Source organism: Malania oleifera, chromosome 7 (genome assembly GCF_029873635.1).
Source record: "Malania oleifera isolate guangnan ecotype guangnan chromosome 7, ASM2987363v1, whole genome shotgun sequence".
Classification (NCBI taxonomy): domain Eukaryota; kingdom Viridiplantae; phylum Streptophyta; class Magnoliopsida; order Santalales; family Ximeniaceae; genus Malania; species Malania oleifera.
In genome coordinates, this window is record NC_080423.1 from 51,473,230 (window position 1) to 51,495,063 (window position 21,834).

The following is a 21,834-nucleotide window of genomic DNA, read 5'->3' on the forward strand; positions in this document are numbered from 1 at the left end:
GTGTAGTATCATGGATATTGTATGATACAAGGACAGGTTAGGTTACTAAATCACATCCTAGGTCCCATTTTTGTGTTCAGGGCATGACAGCTTGGTATAAGAGCTAACTGGGTTATTACGTCTTGTAGATGTGGTTAGGCATGATTTTGTGAACATACCGGAGTATAGGATGTAGGAAATAGGTATAGTAAGTCAAGAGTTGTCTTGTAGCTAGACAGGGATTCATTGGAAGTGTTTTGTGTTTTTCCTGGAATGACGATTTCAGTAAAATCACAGCAAACCATTGATGCTTTCGTGTTTGTGTGGTAGGGCAGACCTGGACCTAAGAGTCTAGAGTTTAACATGATTATTCTACAAATGATTGTGTTAACTGTGCTATAATATAGGAATGCTAATCTATTCCTATACTATTTTCAGTAAGGAGCCCAAGGATAGCAATTAGGATAGTAGTTCGGAGGGGACTGCGAGTGAAGGGTCACCTTCCATGCCTCAGGGCTTGACCAGGCATATTATGTGAGAGATTGGGTGAAGTGTTAGGGGATGAGAGTGTCCACCTACGGTTGCTGGTTGCACCATTGAGAAGTTCACCCGTATGCATACTTTGACTTTTATGAGGGGAATCTAACCCGATTGTAACGGAGAACTGGGTGCAAAAGACAGAAAAGATACTGAAAGTTCTACATTGCATTGATGAGCCAAAAGTTCTCTATACTACATTTTAGCTGGCAGGAGAAGTTGAGAGGTGGTGGATGGTAGTGAGTTTTCTTGAGGAGCAGAGAGCTGATTCATCGAGGATGACATGTGGCCGCTTTAAGGAGGTATTCTTCGAGAGATACTTCTCGGCTTCCATCCGTGATGCAAAGGAAGACGAGTTCTCGAGTCTGACTCAAGGGACCTTAACGGTGCAAAGTTACACAGCTGGATATATCAAGTTGTCTCGCTTTGCGCTGTGTATGATCTCGAACGAGTATGAAAAGGCTCAGAGGTTCGAGAACAGTTTGAGGAAGGACATCCATAGGCTGGTGGGAATGCTGCAGATTTGGGAGTTTTCTATTTTGGTAGAGAAAGACTCCGTAGTTGAGGCTCGTCTTTGAGAAGATGAGGTCGCACAAGATTATAAGAAGAGGGCAGTACCTTCTGGTTCATAGACTGGTTCCCAACAGGGGCGGTGGAAGAAGGGGAACTACGGTTCGGGTAATCGCCAGGGTACAAAATCGTGGGTTCATAGGAAAACCGATCTCACGAGCGTTGTATCAGGTGCCATAAATGGCATAATGGTGAATGCTAGCTGTTTGGGGGTAACTGTTATAACTGTGGCAAAACGGGCCATAAAGCACAAGATGACTGGTACACCTACACCGAATTAAATCTGGGGATAGAACCAAGTGCCTTGGGAAAACATAGCTCAGGCAAGGGTATACTCACTTACTCCGGTGGATGTAGAACACACTAGCAATATGGTGATAGGTACCATTTTACTGCTTTTAAATAAAGCTGTTGTTTTATTCGATTTAGGAGCAACCCACTCCTTTATATCTGCAAATTTTGTGAAAATGTGTGGGGCTAAAACCCAAGTGTTGGATGAGGGGTTGTCTGTGGCTACACATTTTAGGAGTGTGAATATAGGAAGATGTTAGGGAATTGCCAGTGGTAATTCAGGGAAGATACCTATCGGTGAATCTGGTAGTATACGACATGTATGAGTTTGATGTTATACTAGGGATGGATGAGTTATCCTCTAGTTTTGCGGTGATTGATTGTCATAGAAAAGTGGTGGTGTTCAAACCTCCTAGGGAGCAGGAATATGAGTTTATAGGATCATGTGTGTATTCAACGCCACAGATTCTGTCGGCTATACAGGCGAGAAGGTTACTCTTGGACGGTTGTCAAAGGTACCTAGCTTGTGTGAAGGAACCACCATGGGATGATCTGAAACTTGAAGATATTCGAGTGGTTAATGAATTTTTGGATGTATTCCCGAAAGACTTACCCAGTTTACCTCCTAATTAGGAGGTGGAGTTCGCTATTGAATTGCTGCCAGGCAAGGCACCGATTTCTAAAGCTCCATACCGGATGGCTCCAGCTGAACTTTGAGAGTTGAAGGAGCAGTTGCAGGAAATACTGGATAAGGGCTTTATTCGACCTAGTGTTTTTCCCTGGGGAGCTCCAGTATTGTTTGTGAAGAAGAAGGACGAGTCAATGCGAACGTGCATTGATTACCGCGAGATTAACTAGGTAACAGTGAAGAACAGATAACTGTTGCCTCATATAGATGATCTGTTTGACCAGCTGTAGGGAGCACAAGCCTTTTCAAAAATCAATCTATGGTCAGGGTATCATCAGTTGAAAGTTAGGACTGAAGATGTTGCAAAGAAAGCTTTTCGAACCAGATTTGGTCACTACAAGTTTTTTGTCATGCCTTTTGGGTTGACTAAAGCTCCGACAATATTTTTGGATCTAATGAACCAAGTTTTCCATGAATACTTGTACCAATTCATAGTCGTATTCATCTACGATATTCTGGTATCTTTTAAGAGTTCAGAAGAGCACAAAAATCATATAAGGTTGGTACTTCAAGTACTACGGGAAAAGAAGTTGTATGCCAAGTTGAAGAAATGAGAGTTCTAGTTGAAGCAAGTTGCATTTCTTGGCCATGTCATATCGGGAGGTGGTATCTCAGTTGATCCAGGTAAGATTGAAGCAGTGGTTGACTAAGTGAAATCGAAGAGCGTGCAGGATGTTTAGAGTTTCCTAGGACTGGCTGGGTATTATCGGTTGTTTGTGGAGGGATTCTTTAAGTTATCTGTCCCTCTGACATGGTTGATGAGGAAGGGTGTGAGATTTTATTGGACCGATGTGTGCAATTAGAGTTTCTAAGAGTTGAAACACCAACTAGTCACTGCTTCGGTTTTAACCATCCCATTTAGGAACGGTGGTTTTGTGATTTACAGTGATGCATTGCTGAAGGGTTTAGGATGTGTGCTGATGCAATAGGGGAAAGTAATTGCTTATGCTTCTCAGCAACTCAATGAGTACGAGAAGAATTATCCCATGCATGAACTGGAGTTGGCGGTAGTGGTGTATGCATTGAAGATCTAGAGACACTATTTATAAGGTGAACAGTGTGAGATCTTCACGGACCACAAGAGCCTTAAATACTTTTTCACGTAGAGGGAGTTGAACATGAGCCAGAGAAGGTGGCTGGAACTAATTAAGGACTATGATTGCACCATTAGCTATCATCCGAGGAAAGCTAGTATGGTAGCTAATGCGTTGAGTCAGAAGTCAGAGCATGCAACAGTATCTACAGTAATAGCTCAACATCATATCAAATGAGATCTTGAATGCCTTGGTGTGGAGTTGGTGGATGGTAATCATTAGGCTTTCATTGCTAGCTTGATGATCCAGATGACATTATTAGAGAGGATTAAAGCTGCATATGCTAAAGATGCGAAGTTAGTCGAGGTTGTAGAGAAGGTGCAGCAAGGGCTAGTTGCAGATTTTAACATCTCTGAAGGAGGTGTATTGAGGTTTGGAAACAAACTGTGTGTTCCAAACAATGAGGGGATAAAGAGGATGATTCTATAAGAGGTGCATCATTCCTTGTATATGGTACATCCGGGCAACACAAAGATGTATCGGGATTTGTGTGAATCATTCTGGTGGAGTGGCATGAAAAAGGATATTGCTCGATTTGTGGAGCAATGTTTAATGTGTCAGTAGGTAAAGGTTGAACATTAGAGGCCGGCAAGGCCGTTGCAGCCATTGAGCATTATGGAGTGGAAAGGAGAGCATATCTCCATGGACTTTGTCACTGGATTGCCACTAGAAGTTCATGGGCAGAAAGCAATATGGGTGATTATGGATAGGTTGACTAAATCTGCTCACTTTGTACCGATGAAGGTTAGCTACTCCTTGAGTAGGCTAGCATATCTATACATGCAAAAGATAGTCAGAATGCACGGGGTTCCGATGTCCATTGTTTCAAATCAAGACCCGAGATTCACTTCTCGATTCTAGAAGAGCTTACAAGAGGCACTGGGGACGAAGCTAACTTTTAGTACAAAGTTTCACCCCCAGACTGACGGACAGTCATAGAGGATGATACAGATCTTGGAGGATATGTTATGGGCGTATGTGTTAGACTTTGGCTATAGTTAAATGTGGTTTCTATCATTAGTGGAATTTGCTTATAACAATAGCTGCCAAGCTAGTATCGGTATGGCACTGTTCGAAGCATTGTATGGTCGGAGGTGTTGGTCTCCTCTGTACTGGGATAAGGTGGGTGAACGAGAGATATTGGGTCCCGAACTCGTACAGAAGGCTTTTAAGAAGGTAAGATTGATCAAGGATAGAATTGACTCAGCTCAGAGTCGGTAGAAGAGTTATGCGGATATGCGCCGTCATGAGTTGGAATTCGAGGTAGGGGGTAAGGTATTTCTGATAATCACTCTGATGAAAGGGGTGATGAGATTTGGGAAGAAAGGCAAGATGAGCCCGAGGCCATTCGGGATACTTGAACGAGTAGGTCTAGTAGCCTACATGATTGCACTATCTCTAGCACTCTCTCGGATCCACAATGTATTTCATGTATCCATGTTGAGAAGGTACGTGTCAGATCCATCACATGTGATTAGTTACGAATCCTTAGAGATTAGGGGTGCTTTTGCATATGAGGAGATACCTGTTCAGATTCTGGACTAGAAAGTTCAGAAGCTGTGTACCAAGGAGATACAATTAGTGAAAGTGCTATGGCGAAATCATGCGGTTAAGGAGACTTCTTCAGAATTGGAGATGAAAATACATCAGAAATATCCAAATTTGTTTTGAGGAGTAATGTTTACAGGTACAGTTTAGGTAAGTATGTGATTTATCTGTTGTTTAGGAGGGTTTTTTGATATTGTGAACTCCTGAGACATTGTGTATTTAACCATGGTATTCCTCCGCCATAAGTGAGGGAATGTAATAAATTTGGGACGAGGCTGCTATGTGGGTGGCTGCCGGCTCTTTCTAGAGTTAGGTATACGTTTTGATATGTGGATGAGTTATCTAGTGAGAGATTACAAATTTCGAGGATGAAATTTTTGTGAGGAGGGGAGGTTGTAAGAACCTGATATGAGAATTTTGAATTTATTAAATAAGAAAAGGGGAAGGAATTTAAAAAGGGAAAATCAGCAGGGCTCGTCGACGAGGCTCCTTTTCTTGTTGACGAATTCCCTTTTTCAGCTCGGCAACGAAATTCAGAGGTTCGTCGACGAGAGGATGCTGAGAGATTTTGGAAATTCTGAAATCTCAGGCTCGTCGATGTGGCAACTCCGTCATGGATGAACTCCCTTCTTCTACTCATCAACGAGCTCTCCATTTCGTCGACGAGTCTATAAGTTGAATTTTTGGTTGCTTCATTGTTAAGAAACATAAAAATCCTCTCTCTCTCTCTCTCTCTCTCTAGAACTCAAACCACTCTCTCTCTCTCTCTAGGGTTACGGGCCATCTATTACCCGAATCAATGATCTGATATTACCACGTGGATAAAGAGGAGAATCTCTATGTTTATAATGGATCAGAATTTTGTTTCGAGGATTCTCGGGTTTTCTTCCAAAATCGAGGTAAGGGTCTGATTTCATTTTTGGTTTAGTATATGTGTGGTAGGTAGGATTATATTGAAGTTGTGTTCTTCGATTTTTAGGTTTTGGGAACTCAGTTCGCCATTTAGGAGTCGTATAGTTCGTGTTTTGATTTTCGAGAAAAGGTAAGGGGTTTTTGTTTATATCAGTTATTTTTGTAATCTGAGTCGGTAAAAGTATGTTTTACGATTATACGGATGTTTTGGTTACTTATTTGGAAAAATCTATCGGGTGAAATTAAGGGATTTTCGGGTTTATAATTTTTGGAAAAATTGGGGGTTTCGGGTATCATCTTCGTTTCTATTGGAAAACTATATATTTGGTTAAACCATAATATAGAGATGATCGTACCTTTGATTATCTTAAATTGTATTTTTTAATACCTAATATGAAATTGTTTGTATACCCAAATAAGTGTGGAATGAGCTTATATATTTTGAATGATATGTTTATGGAAAAGTGTGCCAATTAACTACCGTAGGCTATGAATGAAATTTTTTGTGAATAAGCATGCCGATTAACTACCGTAGGCTTTGAGTATTTTAAATGAGATATAGGAACATGAGTTCCAAATTGTTCCAAGTTTTTGTGAAAATGCTGAGTTGGGATAAAATAGAAGGCCTAGGACAATCGATGCGTGCCGGTTAACAACCAAAGGCTAAGATATGAGGCGTTCCAGAATAATGCCGTAGGTGGCAATATCTGGCTTTAGGTCGAGGGTGTGCAATACCACCTATGATTTCGATTGGTCACCAAAGGGTATGAGTTTGTACCATGTTTGCACCGGTTGAATGCTGTGGGGCTTAGGCTACGCCAGGTTATCGAGGGCATTGTGTCATGTGGCCGGCTTAGGCCGAAGAGTGTGACCACACTAAACTGATATGTTTTGGGAGATGTATACTGGAATTGTTTTACAAAAATATTGGAATTGTGAAATGTTCATGTTTTACTGTTGAAATAACATTCATGTTCCACACACTAATATAACCTATTTCTCCTTTATTGAGAGGTGTCTCACCCCTATCATACAAATGTTTTTTAGGACCCTCGAGTAGCCGACACTAGCGTCCTAGTGATTCAAGAGCGTGGTGGTTGGTTAGCAATGTCTAGGTACTTGTGTAAGTACTAAATCATGGCTGGAGTGTCATTTTGGGTTATGTGGATACCCGAGGATTATGTTTTGTATTATGGGATTAGATCCTATTTTGTATAGACTTTAGTATGGTTTTATGAATGTATTAGGTAGAATTTTTTTGCTGCATATATATGTTGTGTATGTGATGATGGATAGGGTATATGTGAACCCTACGGGGTCAGACCCTTATATTGTTTAGTATCGTGGATATTGTATGATGCAGGGATAGGTTAGGATACAAAATCACACCTTGGGTCCCATTTTCGGGTTCGGGGCATGACACAACACCTTCCAAGTCAAAGTCAATAGACAAATCAAGAGTTGAATGCTACAGGTGTCATAGGTTTGGCCACTACAAGTCAGAGTGTGGTACTAATCCAAGGAGAGATGGTAGAAAGTAGTCCAATTTTGTTGAGAAGGAAGACGAAGTGATGTTGATGCCTTGTCACGTGAAGGAGGAAACCCATAAGAAATTCTTGCGTTACTTTGACACTGGCTACACCAACCATATGATTGAAGAAAAGTCTGTATTCTTTGAATTGGATGAAGCTTTTCGTGATGTTGTGAAGTTTGGTGATGGCTCTAAAGTCTCTGTTATGGGTTAGGGAAAATTCAAACCAACATAAATTCTATTCAAACTGTTTCTAACGTTCTCTTTGTTCTAGATTTGAGAACAAATTTACCCAGTGTTGGTTAGCTATAAGAAAAGGAATATGGAATCTCTATCAAAAATGGAGTCTGCAGAATTGAAGATGATAAGTTGGGCTCGATAGCTCAAGTCAACATGACAGCCAATAGAATGTTTCCATTGTAATCCATTACACCGCTCACTTATGTCTTTCTGCAAGATTGGGTGAGAAGGAATGGCTATGGAATTTTCGCTCTGAGCATCTTAGCTTTGGGGGGTTGAAGACTTTACAACAAAAGAACATGGTGACTAGTCTTCCTCAAATTACAGCTCCTTCTAAAGTTCGTGAAGAATGTGTTGTTAGCAAACAACACATAATCAATTCCCACAAGCGAAATCATGGAGGGCTACAGTGGAGCTTGTTCATTTTGACATTTGCTTGCTAATAACTCCATGCTCTAATGGAGGTAAGAGATATATACTTACCTTCATTGATGATTTTAGTCACAAAAGCTGGGTTTATTTTTTGCAAGAGAAGTCTAAAGCCTTTCTAGCCTTTAAAAGCTATAAAGCCCTGGTTAAGAAAGAAGTTGGCAGTCCTATGAAAATTCTTTGCATAGATCGTGGTGAAGAATATAACTCACATGAATTTGCAAGTTTCTATGAGACTCATGGAATCAAGAGGCAGCTTACAGCAGCTTATTCGCCCCAACAGAATGGCATTTTTGAAAGGAAGAATTGTACTATTCTAAATATGGTGCAAAGTCTTTTAATAAAGAGTTGTATTCCAAAGAGCTTCTAGCTTGAAGCAGTTAACTGGAGCATTCATATAATGAATAGAAGTCCCACACTTATTGTTCAAAATATGACACCAGAAGAAGCATGGAGCGTATGGAAACTAGTTGTTGATCATTTCAGAATTTTTGGGTGTGTTGCATATGCCTATATTCTAGATCAAGAGAGGAAGAAGCTGGATGACAAGGGAGAAAACTGTAGTTTTCTTGGTGTTAGTGATCAGTCAAAAGCTTATAATCTTTACAATCCTAACACTAAGAAAATACTTATCAGTCAAGACATTTTTTATGAAGATCAAATCTAGAAATGGAGCAAAAATGTAGTTAGAGAGCCAATTCCTACTTGTTTTGATAGAGAAGATGGTGATGAAGCAAACTAGCCGCGGCAACACCTTGCTCCAACAACTGATGCATTTGAGAATCCTCAAAATGAAACTCCTGTTGCCTCTGAAGCCACTCCAACAGCACTAGAAGCAGCAGCTGAATCACGTTCTCATCGTGTTCAAAGGAGGCCAACATGGATGTTAGATTATGAGGTAACCGAATTTGATTAGTCTAAAGAACAAATCACTCATTTTGCTCTATTTTCATATTGTGATCCTACAGTGTTTGAAAGTGCTGCCAAAGAATCAAAATGGCGGAAGGCTATAGATGTTGAAACTGCAGCCATCGAAAAGAATGACACTTGGGAGTTATCTGATCTTCTAGAAGGGCACAAAACAGTTCGTGTGAAGTGGGTTTACAAGCCAAAGCTGAAGGAGAATGGTGAAGTTGACAAGTACAAGGCACACTTGGTGGCCAAGGGCTATAAGCAAGAAGTCTTTGCTCTAGTTGCAAGGCATGACACAATCAGATTGGTAATTACATTAGCAACTCAGAACTCATGGTCTATCTTCCAGCTAGACGTGAAGTCGGCATTCCTCCATTGATATTTGAAGGAACTAGTATTTATCGATCAACCTCCTGGTTATGTGAAATCTAGAAATGAGCATAAAGTGTATAGACTAAAGAAGGCTATATATGGATTAAAACAAGCCCCACGGGCTTGGTATACTCATATAAAAACTTATTTTTTGAAGGAAGGGTTTCAAAAATGTCCTTATGAACATACACTTTTCACAAAATTTGAGGATGGAGGGAAAAATCTCATCGTTTGCTTATATGCAGATGATCTAATCTATATTGGAAGTAATACAAAATGTTTGAAAGCTTTAAGAAATCCATGATGGCTGAATTTGAAATGTCTAATCTTGGCATGATGCATTACATTCTTGGCATAGAAGTGTTGTGGTCTTCTAGTGGCATTCTTATTTCTCAAAAGAAAAAAATGTGGCAAAAGTCTTGGATAGGTTTCAGATGAAGGATTGTAATCCTGTGAATACATCGTCTAAGTTTGGTTTGAAGCTAAGCAAGGATGGTGGAGGAAAGAAGGTTAACAGTACTCTTTACAAGCAGATTGTGCGGAATTTAATGTATTTGATTGCAACAAGTCCTGATATAATGCATATTGTAAGTGTCATTAGTAGATACATTGAGTGTCCAACAAAGATTCATCTTTTGGTTGCAAAAAGAATTCTTATGTACTTGCAAGGTACTAAGGAGTTTGGGTTGTTCTTCAAAAAGGGAGAAAAGTAAGATTTGTTTGGCTTTACAAATAGGGATTATGCAGGAGATTTTGATGATCGGAAAAGCAAATATGGGTATGTTTTCATGTTGGGAATAGGAGTTGTTTCATGGTCATCAAAGAAGCAGCCAATCGTCACATTGTCAACCACTAAAGCTGAATTTGTTGTAGCAATAGCTTGTGCTTGTCAAGCTAATTGGTTGAAGAAGATTCTTGAAGAACTGCAGTTCAAAGAAGATGGACCTACTCTCATTTACTGTGATGACAGTTTAGCAATAAAGCTATCAAAGAATCCTGTTCTACATGGTTGAAACAAGCATATAGATGTGAAGTATCATTTCTTGAGGGATCTCATGAATGATGGAATTATTAATTTGGTTTACTGTAGAAGTGAAGACCAGATTGCTGATATTCTAACAAAGCCTTTTAAATTTCCAGCATTTCAGAAGCTCGGGGAGCTACTTGGTGTTTGCAATTCAAAGGACTTTACCAGAGGGATGGCGCTTCAAAGTTTGAGTCTTATTAAATTAATGTTATGTGTGGAACATTAGTTTAAGGGAGGGATTGTTGAATAAATTAGTAGCAGCACGTTAGAATGTGTTGCTTTGGGTTATCCTAGTCTTTAGGAGTTCAATAGTTTGTTTTTGTTTGTTGCCTAGTTTGTTGGAGTTGTTTAGCATGATATTAGTGGTGCCTATTTTTGTGCTTGTAACCGTTTGTTTTTAACCTATATAATGGCCATTTCCTTATCAATAAAGTAGTGGAGTTTCAGTCCAACTTTGTTTCCCTTTGTTTTTAGTTTATCGTTTTCTTCTTCCATTTTACATCAAAAACATCTATTAGAGAGACATTACATTTTATTTTATAATAGAATTTACAAGCATTTAATTACAACACATAGTATGATGTGACAAAAAAAGAGAGGATAAAGTGGCTATCAAATCACTCTAAATAAAAATGTAGAGCAATTTTAATTTGATACAAGAGATGTACGAGTGTCTAAAATCTTCTTATTTTATGGCATAGTTCTCAAGCCTAGGTTTATTGTTAGCAACTAACTTTCGTACACTTGAAAATATTGAAATCTAGCTTTGATTTGTTTTCAAAATGTGTGTAAAATTAAGATGGCAACAAGGAAGTATAACTATGATGGTACATGATAAGAGTACCACTACTTCAACTAGTTAGTCATTCAAGCTTAGTTTCTGAAAAGGTGTAATACGTGGCAAAAAATTGAACATAAAATCTATTATTTTATTTGGATCAATTGAATTCCAAATCGAAGAAATGAAATACACTTACCCTATGTTTGGATAAATTTTGGATTTGAATTTGTATTGGATTTGGATAAGATGTAATATAAAATTGTATTGAAATTTATCGAAATTCACTCAAATCCAAATTCAAGATATGAAATTCGTGCTCGCAAACACAAAGTTAACTCGAAATCTTTCTTAAGAGTTCGTGTATCTATATATATATATATATATATATATATATATATATATATATATATATTATATCTCAACATTTTAAGTTGTAGAAAAAAAAATTAAAAAAAAATCTTGGGATCTTTCTTATTAACAGTTTTGGTTTTCAAAAGAAAATAGTATGGTGTTTCTTAAACAAATTATTGCTTATATAAACTTTAAAGCTAGTTTATTTTTTTTTAAGTATATATATATTTTTAAAATAATTATGATTAGTAAATAGAAATTAATCAAAGTGATAATAGCATAATAAGATTCAACTATTGATTGATTGGCTTTCGATCTCAAATTATTAATCAATTTTGGACTAACCCCTATATAAAAGTCTAGACATGTTAAATGAGTGTGTATCCGTTAAAATGGTCAGGATCCAAATGGCTAAGATCATTTAACCCATTGACCCATTTATGACTCATTTATATAAAATATTTAACTCTTTTATGACCTATACCCATTTAGATATGACTCAACCCATTTATCCATTTAATTTTGAAACATACAAAAATAATTTTTGAATACCAGCTGAAACTTATAACTATCTTTAAATATTACCATTGTTACAGCTTACCGCAATCTTCGAAGGTTATTTGATCTATTACTCGAATGAAAAATATGTACGTATTTATGTCAATTATTTATTCATATTAATTAGTTTGCATAACTGAATTGAATCAATTGAGTATGCTCATAATTATGTAATTACATACATATTTAAATCGATGTATCAACGATTATAAAAGTATGTAAAGATTTACGAGTTGTAGTATTAATTACATAATAAATTATACAGTTTAATTTCAAATGACAATTATAGCAAATACTATAATTATGTGTTAATATAATTATAGATATTCTTAACTAATGAGTTACATAATTACGTATATGCATGCATACATATTAATTGATTTGTATAACCGAACTTAATCAATTATGTAAACTCATAATTATATAACTATGTATATTTGTGTATATATATATATATATATATATATATATATATATATATAAACTAATGTATCCACAATTACAAAATTATGTATATAAATTTTTGAATTATAATATTGATTTTATAATCTATTTTATAGTTTAATTTAAGAGATAGTTATAATCGATACAAATGGTTATGTATGTATCTATAAATTATGGATATATCTTAATCAACCAATTATATAATTATGTACGTGTATGCATGCATATTAATTGATCTGTATAAACGAATCTAGCTGGTTGCATACACTCATTACATTACTAACACTCATAAGTAAAATAAACTAATTATGTACATATAATTATGTAAGTACTTGCATATTTGAACCAAATTATTAATATATTACAAAATTATGTACATAAATTTCCGAATTATAGAATTCATTATGCAATTATGAATTTTAATTTTAAATAATGTGTGTAACTAGTACTATAAATACATATTTATAGAATCACAGAGATATCTAAATTGAATCAATTACGCAATAACACATATTTTTTAAGAGGTTATGTACATGCAAATTTTTATACATACATGCATACTAATTGGTTTGGAAAACCAAACCAAATCAATTACGTACATGCATAATTGCGTCATTGCGTACATATTCAAATGGAATTTTCTATAATAATAGACTTATGTATAAAGGAAATTGTGTAGTTTTCCAACAAATTGTCAACGGTTTCTATATACCCTTCGATGGTTTCAGACAGAATGTTTACTCGGAGAAAACCGTCAACTATCACGCTTGTTGCTGAATTATTGAGAATCCTAGCAGCTGAAGATTGGTTGATATTTGATAGTCTACAAGCATCTCGGATTCTTTAGTTGTATTACTTGAATATTTGTTTGTATTTGATAGTCTAGGATCTTCTTGATTTGGTATTCAAATATTTTTGAATTTGTAACAACTATACCTTATACAAGTCTTATATATAGGAAATCTCTACATAAATGAAAAAGTGCTGCATTTTATATACGGTATGAGAGCCCTTTCTCTAACGAGCTTTCTTTATTTTTCCCTAATGGTCCTTTTCTTCTGAGTCTATTATTGTCAACACTCTTGAGTTTCTTGGCAGTGGCAATTATCCTCTTATTGCCATCAATGCTAGTTACCAACTTCCTTTGAAGCTGACCCCTTCTAACATCCCTTCTTGGCATGCCCAGCTAATGTCATTGCTCATTGGCTATGACCTCTAGGGCTATCTTGACCGTACCACCGTATGTCCATCACGAACCCTCTCTCCTAGCACCTCCTCTGCCGACTCATCTTTTGCAGGTGTCTCCAATATAGCTTTTTGGCATTGGCTTCGACAAGATAAGTTGATCCTTCACGCCATCCTTGCATCTGTCTCCGAATTGGTTATGCCGCTTCCACCACTGCTCATGATTCTTGGTCCAAGTTGCAACAATTGTATTCTAATCGTTCATGCACTCGTGTTATGCAACTTAAGGAAGAGTTGACTCTCATTCAGTGAAAGTCCCGCTCAGTCTCAGAGTATCTCCATGCTATCAAGGTTTTAGTTGATGAACTTGTCGTGATTGACTCTCCTGTCTCAATGGATGAAATTACCTTATATGTCCTCAACGGTCTTGGTCCTGAATTTTGTGAGATTGCAATGCCTATTCAGGCACGTGAGACCTCTCTTACATTTATGGAGCTTCATGACATGCTAGTTGGCCATGAAAGTTACTTGCGATGTGTTGACACTTCCAATTCCGCCCTGGTTGCCATTGCGAACACCACTTAGCACCGCACTATTGCTTCTACATTCAATCGCAACCAACGTTCTAACCTTGGTTCCTATGGTCAGCGTTGCCGCAACTTTGGTTGCTATAATCGCCGGGAGTAGTCTGGTAAGCCTTGGATAATTTGTCAACTGTGTGACAAGGTGGGACACTCGGTCAAGACTTGTCACTCGGCTTCAAGAGTGAAGTATGTAAATTGTGTCACTACCAGCGCATCCACCGATAAAAGGTGGCTTGTGGATTCCGCTGTTTCTCACAACATCACCTTTGCCAATCTCTCCATTCACTCAAAGTTTGATGGCACGGATGAGGTCGTCATTGGCGATGACTCAAGTTTACGAGTCACACATTTTGGCTCTATGTCTCTTCCTTCTTCCTCAAAGCTTTTTAAATTGACTAATACTCTTTGTGTTCCTAATATTAACAAGAACTTAATCTCTATTCATAATTTCACTCGTAGCAATAATGTCTATCTTTAGTTTCACCCATTTTCTTTTCTTGTGAAGGATCGGAGCACAGAGACGACTCTTCTTCGTTGTAAATGTCATGATGGTGACTATCCACTACCGATGGCTTCTTTCGCTATTGAGTCTTCTATTTTTGCACTTTTTGGTGAAAAAGCATCATCTGACACTTGGAATAGACGACTTAGGCATCCGTCAAATAAAGTAGTTGATTTTGTTATTCGTACTTTTTCTCTTCCAGTTGTAGTGTCTCATGTCTCTTCATCATCTATTTGTAATGCTCGTCAATGCAATAAAAGTCACAAGTTGCCTTTCTCTTCCATTTCTTTTGTTAGCACTCATCCACTTGAATACATTTATACTAATGTTTGGGGGCCTGCAACTTCCATTTCACTTGGTGGGTTTTAGTTTTATGTCTTGTTTGTTGATCACTTTACTAAATATTGTTGGTTGTTTCCCATCCGAAAAAGTGATGTTTGCTCCATTTTCTATCAATTGAAAGGGCTACTTGAAAAACAATTTGGTTTTCACATCAAACACTTGTACTACGATACTAGGGGCGAATATCAAGCTCTTCATCATTTTTCTCCATTAATTCCATTAGCTAGCTTACCACTACTCCTCATACACCTCAACAAAATTGCATAAGTGAACGTCAGCATTGGCACATTGTCTAAATTGGTCTCATTTTGTTGAGTCAGGCAAGTCTTCCTCCATCTTATTGGTCTTATGTGTTTCAAGCAGTGGTTTATTTGATAAATCATATGCCCATTCTTATCTTATAAAATAAAAATCCGTTCGAATGTTTGCTTGGTCATCACCTCGATTACAAAAAGTTGCACATTTTTTGTTGTTCGTGTTACCCATGGCTCAAACTTTATACTACCAGTAAACTTCAACCAAAATCTACGCCTTGTCTCTTTCTTGGTTACTTGAGTTCCCAAAGTGCCTATAAGTGTATGGATCTTGTTACATCTCGCATTTATGTGTCTAGGCATATGCTTTTTGATGAATGTGTTTTTCCCTTTTCTTCCTTTGCCCATGTCGCTATGCCTTCTCTGTCAATTTCAGGTGCTAACACACACAGGATCTTACTATACCAGTGGTGCCTTCCATTGGACAAACACCCTCCTCTTATACCATTGTGACATACAACACTCCTACAGCTCCGACTTCACCTTCCCGGTCTTCATCACCCTCCTCTTCACATTCACAGTCGGCGATAATCCCTTTATCCACCACACCTACATCTTCGGCCCGGTCCACCTGTACTTATGCTATGACTAGCTACCTGGTCTATGAATAATATTCATAGACCCAAAAATCTTTACCTTGCCACTAAAGACCCTCTTCCTCAACTTGTCGAGCCGACATGTGTGTCTCAGGCCTTGAAAGATTCCAAGTGGTGGCATGCTATGTCCGAAGAGTTCATTGCATTGGTTAAACATGGCACATGGGAGCTGGTTCCACTGCGCTCTACAATCAAACGCATTGAATGGAAATGGGTTTTTCCTATCAAACGAAATCCTGATGGTAGTATTTCTCGCTATAAAGCATGATTAGTGGCCAAAGGTTTTCATCAATGACCTGATTTTGATTATAATGAGACATTTAGCCCTATTATGAAGTCAGTGACTATTTGAGCTATCATCTCCATTGCTGTTTAGAAAAAGTTGGCCCCTTCGACAGTTGGATGTTAATAATGTGTTTCTACATGGAGGCCTTTAGGGGGATGTATTCATGGTTTAACCTCTGGTTTTTGTTGATCCTAATCTTCCTTCGCATGTTTGCAGGTTAAAGCGGTCTTTGTATGGCTTGAAACAAGCATCTCGTTCTTGGTATCAAGAACTGAGTGTTTGTCTTCTTCAACTCGATTCTCAACAATCTAAATTCGATTCCTCTCTATTTATCTACACTTGTGATGATGTTACTCTCTATTTTTTGGTATATATGGATGATCTCTTACTCACTGGAAGTAACTCTGTTGCTATCTCTAAGGTTGTTTAGCAGCTCGGTCATCGATTTTCTCTGAAGGATCTTAGTCCTTTACATTATTTTCTTGGCGTCAAGGTGATTTCAGTTACCCATGGCCTGTTCATCTCATAAGAAAATTATATTCAGGATCTTATTTCTCACACCAAGATGGATGGTGCTAAGACAGTTATGACTCCTCTTGTCACAAAGGATCTTCTTCAGCTTCAAGATGACTCTTCTCCTGTTGATCCAACTGAGTACTGTCGAGTTATAGGGGCTCTCCAATATCTCTTTCTTACTCGACCCGACATTGCCTTCCAAGTCAATAAGTTGGTTTAGTTCATGCATAAACCACCTCAGCTCCATTGAACCACTGTCAAACGTGTTCTGCGATACTTGAAGGACACTCTTCATCATGGCATCATCCTCAAGCGCACTTGAAATCTCACTCTTCAAGGGTTCTCTAATTCTGATTAGGCCGGTGATAGGGATACCCGATCCTCCACCTCTGCCTACCTTATTTTTCTGGTTGATTGTCCCATTTTTTGGAGCACGCGCAAACAACATGTTGTGGCTCGTTACTCCATTGAGGTAGAATATCGGGCTTTTGCTTTAGCCAACTTTGAGCTTGTTTGGATTCGCTCATTGCTTCATGAACTCGGTATTTTGATTACTAAGCCTCCACATTTGTTTTGTGATAATATTGGTGCTACTCAGTTGAGTCTTAATCCTATTATGTATTCACGGATGAAGCATATTGCTATTGATCTTCATTTTTTTCGTGATCTGGTCACTAAAGGTTTGCTGCAAGTCTATGATGTTAGCACCCATGATCAGTTTGCATACCTCTTGACTAAGACTCTATCTTATCAGAAATTTCACTCTCCATGCTCCATGATCGACTTAATCGATGGCACGCCTATCTTGAGGGGGCGTATAAAGTAAATTGTGTAGTTTTCTAGCAAACCGTCGACAGTTTCTATATACCCTTCGACGGTTGTTTCGATGGTTTCAAATAGAATGTTTACCAAGAGAAAACCATCGATGATTATGCCTGTTGCTAAATTGCCAAGAATCCTAGTAGTTGAAGATTGACTGATATCTAATAATATGCGAGCATCTAGGATTCTTCAGTTGTATTAGTTGAATATTGGTTTGTATTTAATAATGTAATTTTGTTGTTCAATTACACAACTACATAATTACGAACATATTTAAACCAAACTAGACATGTATGCATATGAACCAAATTAATTGTATACATTTATAATTGCTCACAATTATGAAATTATGTACGTAATTAGATTTTTGAATAACAATATTAATTACAAAATTTTGTAGTTTAATTTCAAGTGATAAGTGTAGTACTCACCAATTAATATAATTACATACCAATAAAATTACGGACATATCTAAATTAAACCAATTATATAAATAACATACATGCATGCATATTAATTGGTTTAGAAAATTAAAGTAAATCAAATTACTGACATACAATTACATACATATTGTAATTGAGTCATCACTAGTTATAAAATTATACATGTAAATGTCCTAATTACAATAGTAATTACATAGTTATATAATTTAATTACAAATAATAAGTATAGATAATTATGGACATGTATCTGGACCAATTATACAATTACGAACAAGTTATATAAGTAGTTATATAAATACTCAAACCGATTTAATAAATAAATTTAAATGGATTCCTCATTTATGACCCATATAATTATGTGAATGTACCAAAATCCTTTTATTTATCATGGGTATGTGAATTGTGTTTGTGTTTTTCATAAAATAATATCTATATCACAACATAAGAAAAAAAAAAAGTATTATAAGGAAGAAGGAAAATCGTAGCCCAATAAAATGCAAATGCAGATAAATAGATTTATAAATTGAAGGACTTACAATGATTGCAATGCAGATAAATTGGCAATAAATGCAGGTAATGAGCCAGAGAAGTAATTTTGGTCAATCTTTCTGCAATGATATATGGGAACCAAAATTATAGAATCAAATACATTTATATTCAATTTAGTTGGTTAGAGAAGAGAAGAGAAAAGAATAAATTAAAAGAGAAAGAACAAAAGATAAATCTTAGCTCATTTTCGCTTTGTTCGTTTTCATTTTAAATTTTAAAATAGAAATTTATACTTCCAAATATAGTGTAAAAGTTATTCTTTAATTTTCTTTTGGCTTTGCAACCGTAGAGAGGATTAAAATTTTTCAATGGTAAAAAATAAAATGGTTTGTTCATGCATCTACATTGTAGAAGGGATTAATCAATCCCAAGAATGCCAAAGCAAAAAGAAATAGGGGAAAAGCTTCTTACAACAATGTGAGATAAGTCAAGCCTGTGATGACTTCCGGAATTTCTCCTCTTTTGTCCAAAGCATACACCCTCCTGTTAACATATACATTTTGAGAGAGAGAGAGAGAGAGAGAGAGAGAGAGAGTATATTTTTACAAATGAAAATAGTTTTATTTTTAATTTTAATTTTAAATTTTTAAATAATTATAATGTGTCACCTTATTTTTAATATTTTTAAATTTATAGAGAAGCTAGAAAATATCCTTTTCTTATTTTTTAAAATTTCTAACTTATTGCTTTAATTACGTGAGGATGAAATTTAGACCTTAAACTTTGATTTGTATGGATTATGTACTGAATTTCTTCAAAATTCATAGAAATCAAAATCCGAGTCCCAAGATCAGTAATTTCAAATAATATTTTATATAATTATTTTAGAAAAATAGTAAATCTATTATTTTTTGTAATTATTCTAAAGTTTAAAAATAAAAGATGAAAAACATTTTTACATAGCTAAATAAAAAACTCTTCATTATCCGCTCTTTCAATATGAAACTTGAAAAATTAACATATAAATTGTGAGACTTTTATAATTTTTGGAAAAACTAGAACAACTTAGAAAATTGAACATATTCTTAGGATTTGCTTAGTTTTGGAAAATAAATTTTATTTTTATTTTTATCTTCTAATTTTTTTATAAAAAAAAATTAGCTTATTTTTTATTTTTACAACATTTATATGAAACAAATAAACAATTATAAATAATTTTGACACTATTTACTTGTAAAAATAGTTTTATTTTTATTGTTAATTTTTTTAAAAATTAAAAAAATATCACCTTATTTTTAAATTTTCTAAATTTGTATAGAGAAGTTGGAAACATCTTTTCATAATTTTTTTAATAAAATTTTTAACTTTTACTTTACATATTTATAATATTAATTATTTACTTGCAGTATATTTTTAAATGTGACAGATTATATAGATCTTAATTAAGGTTGAAAATTTAAATGGGTAGATGAGTACGATTACACCCATTTAACAAATGGATGTAAATGGATCATGACCCACATAATTATAAGGGTGTACGTAACCCAGAGAGAGAGAGAGAGAGAGAGAGAGGTTACATACAGCTGGGTGATATGGCAGGTGGCGCCACTGCAGTCGCAGACAATGGCAGGATTATTAGAAGGGTCCTCGAACATGGTACTGTTGACAGCAGAGCCGGTGCAAGGGTTCCCGCTTATGTTCCACAGCGGCACTGCCTCTGCATCCCAGTGCTGGAGTAAGGAGTTCAGCGCTCTCGCTGTCGCCACCACACCACAAACACACACAATAAGCTTCCGTCACTTCCAATTCAATTATGATCTCTTGTTTACATTAGGAATTGAGGTCATATTTTTTAAGAAATTTCCTAGATATAGAGGTTTGACAGCCATGTGCCTTCGGAGGAGACAAAAAGCTTTTATAAATTATGTTGAACTTGGGAAGAGTTAACGTATTTCCAGTGATAGCTTGTCGGACGATATCTGTTCCGAGCAGCATGTTACATCACCCCTCTGCCTCTCTATCATTTTTCTAATCTATATATATATATATTTTTTTAATTTTTTTGGTTTTTGAAATTAATTCATTATCTGTGTTTTTTTTATTCTATAATTTAATAAAAATTTAGAATTTTATGCAGCCATACAATATGGTGAGCCAACAATTTGGAATTTTATGCAGCCATAATTATTGTATGGTGAGCCAACCTCATCTACCTCATCCACAAGTCAAATATGAGATGTTTGCACGTTACTTATGCAGATATGATAGATAAAATTCTCTTTGCTATGTGAAAAGTACTTGAAAAAGCTTTTGGCTAGCACTGATCTGATTAATTTACGAAAAAAAAAAAAAACAGTCATGGAACTAGTTTTTCCTATTATATATATTTTTGAACGCTTTGAAATATGAGTAATTACATGTTTAAGAAAAGCAACTCACTCCAGTCACGTTTACTCATAGAAGATGATAGGGTTTTTTGAAATTTTGTTTTATTTTTACATGTTTAAAAAATTTTATGGAATGAAGACTCCATAAAAAAGAAAGTATATATAAAATATACACGAGAGAGAGAGAGAGAGAGAGAGAGGTGCCTTCTGATGGGTCTGTGGTGGTAGTTTGAGCATTAGAACGTTGGGGAAACGGAGAGAAGAGGAAGCAGATACAGCAGAAGATGGCGGCAGCAGCAGCAGCAGCACCAACTGATGAAGGGCGATGTAATTTCAACACCAAATTCATCCTTTACTTAATTGATTACTACGCCGTACGATGAGAAGCGACTTCAAGCGCAGGCACAGGCACAGGCACAGGCACAGGCACAGGCACAGGCACAGGCACAGGCACAGGCACAGGCACAGGCACAGGCACAGGAGAGAGAGAGAGAGAGAGAGAGAGAGCATAGAACCTTGACCTTTTGAAATGGCCGCCTACTTGCTTTTATAAAAAAAATTAAGGGCAAAAATAAGAGGGGTTGTTGGGAGAAGTAGTGGTTATGTTTTGTCAAACCACCTTTCTTCATGTGTTTTTTATTTTTATTTTATAAAATATGATATGCTTGAACGTACGGATGGATTTATCTTAAATGCTTTTTTACCTGAAATTTGCATTTAATTGATGACAAAATGTCATGTTAATACTTAAATTTACATATATATATAATTATATTCTGATGTCAGTTTTAATTAATGATGTGGGTCTTACAGTTGCTACTTTCCGGGTATATTATTTGGATTAAGGAATTTGTTCAGAAAAAATAAAAAATAAGTTTATTTTCTATTTTATTTTATTTATATAAAATATTATTAAAATTTAAAAATTATTCTAATTTAAATGTAAAATTTTAAAAATTATATTTTAATAACATCTAAAATCAAAATTTTCCTTTGATTTCTTAGAAGAATGTAGGAGAATGAATTAGTTCAGAGAAACTCAAAGCAGAAGAAAGAGGAAAAGAATAACCATGTTGAACAAGAAAACAATACAAAGGAAAAATA

At 36.0% G+C, this 21,834-nt stretch overlaps 1 protein-coding gene across 1 annotated transcript in view; it reads right to left on the bottom strand.

The window, feature by feature from the left end:
- Positions 1–21,302, bottom strand: part of LOC131159914 (probable LRR receptor-like serine/threonine-protein kinase At1g56140) — a 135,881-nt gene extending 114,579 nt beyond the window's left edge. Inside the window, exons 1-4 of the mRNA XM_058115141.1 lie at positions 20,935–21,302; positions 19,925–20,099; positions 18,815–18,886; positions 18,391–18,462 (exon numbers count right to left, since the gene is read on the bottom strand). Coding sequence (XP_057971124.1) covers positions 18,391–18,462; positions 18,815–18,886; positions 19,925–20,099; positions 20,935–21,079 — 464 coding nt within the window. The 5' untranslated portion in view covers positions 21,080–21,302. The remainder of the gene's footprint in view (positions 1–18,390; positions 18,463–18,814; positions 18,887–19,924; positions 20,100–20,934) is intronic.
- Positions 21,303–21,834: the final 532 nt, after the last annotated feature.